General features: G+C 45.8%; 1 protein-coding gene across 1 annotated transcript in view; it reads right to left on the bottom strand.

Moving 5' to 3' along the window:
- Positions 1 to 6,000, bottom strand: part of AFF2 (ALF transcription elongation factor 2) — a 487,389-nt gene that overhangs the window by 153,060 nt on the left and 328,329 nt on the right. The window contains 1 exon segment of the mRNA XM_027096865.1: positions 772 to 858. Coding sequence (XP_026952666.1) covers positions 772 to 858 — 87 coding nt within the window.

The raw sequence follows: 6,000 nt of genomic DNA, 5'->3' as shown, positions 1-6,000 counted from the left end.
GGGTGGATGAATGGGTGGATGGGTGGATGAATGGATGGATGGGTGGATGAATGGGTGGATGGATGGGTGGATGGATGGATGGATGGGTGGATGAATGGGTGGATGAATGGATGGGTGGATGAATGGGTGGATGGATGGTTAATTGGATGGAAGGAGGAAGAAAAGAAGGAAGACATTATTTTTTTTCTTTTGAAGTGTGTTATTAGAAAATCCATGTTTACTCAGGCATTTTAAAAGCTGATGGTGAGAAAAAATTCTTACTGAGAGCAAGTGAGGAAAAAAATTATATGAAACATTTGACTAGAACTGTAGGAGAAAAAGTTCTGTCAATATGGTGTGTTGGTGTGTGAAGATCTGCCTGCTTGTGTACGAGGACTACAAGTGATACACAAAAGTGAAAACTGATCCATCAGACTGAAGAGTACAGGGTTTTTAAATTAAAAACAATCTTGGATGTTGTTCCACCATCTACTGGGTCTTTCTTAAGAGATGAGTTCACTCCTCTCTCCAATCCACGAGCTCTGGGCACAGTAGCTCGGCCAGTGGCGGTGCTCTAGGCATTAGGATTCGCATGCCAGCGTCTGGTGGACATTCTCTTAAAGATGCTCTTTCAATAAAATCCTATTTGTGTTAACATCCCGAAGGACACGAGAGAGTCTACATTTTATGGAGCTTAGAACACCAAGGCCATTTCTATTTTTAAGAATCCAACGGGAAGGCTGGTATAACTGACATCAGATCAAGGAAAATGGAGCAAGGAAGATAACTGACCTGTCCTGGGATGGAAAATGTGCTCTGCTCAGAGTTTCCAGAAGTATGCATGGCAGTGAGAGGAGTAGGCCAGGGATGGGTCATCTCCTGATGGGGAAAAACAAAGCAACTTTATTTGCGAGCACTTCGAAAAATGAAACACCTTCTTGGCACTAAACATGGTAGAGGCCCTTTCTAAATACTTACTGACTTAATTGGCCTACTTTTTTTCAGGGGAACATTCGGTCCATTCCCCTGCTCCACACTGGTGCTTGAAGCCTATCTGCGAGACAAAGGGACACCCCACATCCAACTGCACATTGCCAGTGACGGTGAGCTCACTACCGCTCAAAGCAGCCTGTCCCGTGTTGAGACAGCCTGATCACACTATTCTTCCTGGCTGGGAGCTAAAAGCCTGTCTCCCGGGAGTTTCTACCTCTGGATCGTACTTTGAAGCCGCACAGAACTCATCACCTCTTCTTTTGCCTGAGAAGCTGTTGGGAGACAGCAGCCATATCCCCTGGTGCTGTCTTTTCACCAGGCGGACACATTGGTGGCTTGTTCATTCATTGATCAAGAACCTTCTACTTTTCTTCTAATGCTTGAGTTCTGCGTTCTGTCAACTATCTCAGGAGCTCCCAGGAGGGACTCCGCATTGCCTGGGGCTCCTGTAACTCGTGGTATCCTGTTTCTGGTGTGACCTGTCAGCTCAGGGGAGGGCGGCACCATCACCACCCTCGTTCTGGATGCTCTGATAGTCATTTCTCTTGATGTAGCCTAACAGTTAGTGACAAGATTGCAGCTGCGCTACTGACACAGTGTGTTTGTGAGTTCAAGTCTTAACGTTGGAAAAGCCCCTCTGGTGCCCACTCTCGGCTACCAGCGGGGGCACCTTCTCAGTTCTTTCAAACGCTCCTTTTGAAAAGAGGTGCTGTTCAAATCTTGCTTGCGTCTCAGGGCTCGTGGCCAATGTGCTTTACCTGAAGAGTGAGGATAATTAAATCACATGCTCAACATCCCAGCCTGTGCTGGATTCATCAAACATTTTGGTATATAAACATTAAACCTAAAAATCAATGTAATGATGGAAATGAAGGAGAGCTTGGAGGGTGGGGTGGAGGGGATCAAAGTTTATGAAAGGCCTTCTTAATGAGCCAGTTACATAACACTTTTCCCCAGTCTTTATGGGTAACATAATTAGTCATTTCAAAGGTAATATTAATAACTCTCAGGTAGCACTAAAACATGTTTTTTTCCCCTTCTATAATTATCCAGTTCAGAAAGAGTCTTTGATGTATGCAGAGCTGTAATGCAACGAGATACTTCACAGATTCATTCACAGTGGCACTGCTGCAGCAGAATTTGTAAGTACGGTTCAGAGGAGCCCTGACACAGATTATTCTACCTGGCGCTATTTAAAAAGAGGCTGTAAGTACATTAAAAATGCATACAAGATTTAGAGGGGATGCTTAACCTACTTAAGAGATAGACTATTTCCAAGTGTTTTCGAGTTGTGCATTTGTATGCAGTTGATAACGTTCGTGACAAATGCCACTTATGTATTCATCAAAACTGGCCCAATGTAACTCTATGCGACAACAGTTTAAAGCTGAATTTCCAGATACTCTGTGTCTTTAAAATACTCAATGATTTCTTTTAAATTTTATATGGTTTCTCCTGAGTAAGGCTGGTCTTCTCCAATATTAGTCCCATCATCTAAAACCACAGTCCCCAACCCCTGGCCCGCAGACCGGTGCTGGTCCGTGGCCTGTTAGGAATCGGGCCGCCCAGCAGGAGGGGAGCGGCGGGTGAGTGAGCGAAGCTTCATCTGTCGCTCTCCATCGCTCGCAGTATCACCTGAACCATCCCCCACATCCCATCCGTGGAAAAATTGTCTCCCACGAAACCGGTTCCTGGTGCCAAAAAGGTTGGGGACCACTGATTTAAAAGACACAGGTTCCTACCGAGCCAGAGTCAACCAAAGGGCAGTAAGGCCCAGTCTGGGATAGGCGTACTGTCTCTGCAGCAACCATGGAGCATGCCTCGACCAATGAGAGGCTTCGTTATCCATCCCTTTCCATCACTGGCTTTTCGAGGTGTGCCTCTGGGTTTATTCAAAGGTGTTTCAGACATCCGGATGGATGAATCAATCGCTTCTCGAAAGTGTACCTTCTCCCCCAGGTCTGCTGTATTTATTGGGCGGCAGAATGGGATGATCTTGAGTTACTGTCGGAGTGCGCTGCCCCGCTGGCCCATCCACACGAAGCTATTGATACGTACACTGTCACATTTTCAATGACAGCTGAGTCTCTGTATTTGAGAACGTGAGATTTCATGAAGCAGCAAGGTGGCTCCGCGGCACCACCAATGCTTTTGATTAAGATAGGGAGGGGGCAGCCGAAAGGAAGATAATTTCCTGCAAGACCGTCTTCAGCAAAGAACCTGGGTGCAAGCTCTTCCACTTCTCAAAATGAGTTAGACCTGGAACGTGCGCGAAGCTCGCAGCAGATTTTTCACTGTTATTCTTTTCACTCACACTTGAAAGATATTAACCTGCTTTTATGTTCTTGCCACTCCCAAGATAACACGCACACACCCTGATCCACCTGTACTAATCCTCCTGTTCTTCAGGTGGAGATGAGCACCTGCTCCAAAGTGTCGCCAAGACTTCGGCAACAGGCTCCAGGGCTGAACACTTGTACTCAACACAAGCATCACTGCTCCGCTAACCCCCCAAATCACACACACACACACACACACACGCACACGATATTGGTCTGAAACTCCTTCATCTCTGGGCTCCTTTGATCCTCCCCGAGAGAGACAAAGCAGGGATTCATCCCCGCACTGGGCAGTCGATGTAGTGGAGGCTGCAAGAGGCAGGGCCTCACACTGGCCGTAAGCGATCGCCGGGGATTGGGTCCATGGTGCACACTCTTTCCACGACACTAGATGTGTCTCCCCTTCGTGAGGCTAACTAATGCGTTTTGTGGAGAAAGGACCAAGTAAGCAATGCTGTTCTATTTCTCAGTATTTCACAAGCAATAGCGCATTCGACGCAATTTCTGACAATGGGGCAGATGCTTATACTCCTGTGATCTGAAGACTCCCTAGTCAAACCCAGAAAAATCAGAAAAGGCCCTTTTCCACCAGCGATTCTTTTCCAAGCATATCCTCCAGGACTAGGACTTGCGCAAAGCCAAAGAACTTGTGGGCGGCCCTGCTTGGCCCAACTTAGAAACAGAAATGGGGTGCCCCACGCGCTGAGGGGCAGAACACAGTCTGAATTCCAGACTCTGCTGATCTCAAATGCATCCCATACTCATCGAACACAGAGCTCGCTGTTATTTCAAGTATCTAGTATGTTGTCCCAAGCCTTGTCTTATTCACCTGTCTCCAGTGCCTAGTCCGTAATAACTGGCTAATATGAGATATTATCATTAGTTTCTAAAGTTTCTATGTGTGAAGTACCATATTATTAATAAGAATAATATCAAGATTTACCAACTGATTACAGTCTGTCAGGCACATAGCTCCCACTCTTGGACTTTCTGTACCACAAACTAAAGAGGCAGCGATTAGCATCATACTTGTTGGACAGATGAGGAAACAGGCACAAAGAGGTGAAGTCCCTGTGATGGACTCCCTGCATTTTGTTCTACTAACTCGTACTATTACGTACCAGTCACCAGGATCCAGAAAGCATAAAAAGTCAAGTTCCTTCCAGTGAAGAGCTCAGTCTGCTTGACACACTAAGGTGTCAGGGAGGAGATCTCTGTGTGAGGCGTTGGGAAAGGCTTCATGGTGAAGGCGAGGGGAGCAGTGTCTGTGCACGTACGTGTGTGTATGTGTGTGTCTGTGTGTCAATAATAATAATAGCGGCTCATGTTTTATTGAGCCCTCTGGTGGAAACAAATGCTTTCAGAAACATGTCATTCAATCAATAAGATGAATTTTAACAGAGGTAAATGAAAACTGCAATTATATTCTACAAACCAAGTGTGAAATTGCAAAATGAGAAAAAGACCACCTGACTCAGCTGTAACTCATGGGCTAAAAACCCAAAGATTTTAGTTGACCCCTAAGTAAATCTGAGGGATTTGGCAGCCAAAAGGACCAGTGTCAGCTCAGGTGATGTTTAGGTAAGCATGATGCCCGGAATGTGGAAGGCAACAGTTGGCTATATAACAGTACATTGTATGAGACAGACCACATCTGAAACAGACTGTGCCACCTGGATGCCCCATTTCAGCAGGGGCATTGGAACCTCTTAAAAGGGACGGTTACCACAACATTTATAAATGCCCTTTAAGAGAACAGGGAAAGTTTAGTCCATGGAAAAGGGAGGCTGAGGGAAGGTCTGAGAGGTGCATTCAGATACCCGAAGGGCTGTCACACGGAAGAGATTTGGGACCTGCTTTGTGGACCAAGGGGTTAGGACTAGCCCTATGGGTAGATGTTATCAGGGAAACAATTTCAGCTCAAACTAAGAAAGAATTTCCAGTTGTGTGAGCTTTCCAACCACAGAGCCTACGGCTTTAGAAGGCAGCGAGTGGCCCGTATCTAAAAGGCGGGATAGCCCCTGGCTAGGGTACTGGGAAAGGGATTCCTAGAAAGGCAGGGGTAGGGGTGGGGCTAGTGGACCAACTGCACTGCCTTACACAATCATGTGATTATATCCTTTATCTCTGTAAAGTCAGTGATAGTGATGAGAAGATGCAAAACTGAAAATGGAGCAGTGTGGTTTTTTACGTGACATATAAACATGGCTGACCAAACTGGCTAAGGAAATTGATCCTGTGCTCAGGGACGGTGGGGAAGTGCTGGGCGCCAGGGAGCCTGCTGTCTCACAGTGAGGCGGCTAACAGCCCAATTTGTCTGATTGTTTGCTCCGCTCTTAGGAAGCCCAACAACAGTGGAACCATAGACTTTCCTGGGTTTGATCACTAACACTTCTCCCAAACCTCTCTAGCGGTCTCAAAACCCTGTTCCATTTAATTGAATGAATATTCTTCTGTTTGGAACGCTCTTAAGACAGTCTCCCGAGCTTGTATCTCTGATTTCTATGCAAGTGCTGATAGGGAAGAAGTATAAAATCAACTGGACTTCCCAACGCAAAATGCAATCCACCAGGAAAACAAACAAAAAAGCCTAAATCTTTTAAAAGTTTCTAACAGCAAGTTATGATTTCATTGACGTGGTGTAAAAACCCTGGCATTATTCCTTCAAATAAATAAATGACTGCTTTAT

This window comes from Aethalodelphis obliquidens, unplaced genomic scaffold, assembly GCF_003676395.1.
Source record: "Aethalodelphis obliquidens isolate GAN/ISIS:26980383/991018 unplaced genomic scaffold, ASM367639v1 scaffold110, whole genome shotgun sequence".
NCBI classification, from domain to species: Eukaryota; Metazoa; Chordata; class Mammalia; order Artiodactyla; family Delphinidae; genus Aethalodelphis; species Aethalodelphis obliquidens.
Note: the sequence above shows the minus strand (reverse complement) of the source record. Positions and strands in the feature narration are given on the sequence as shown.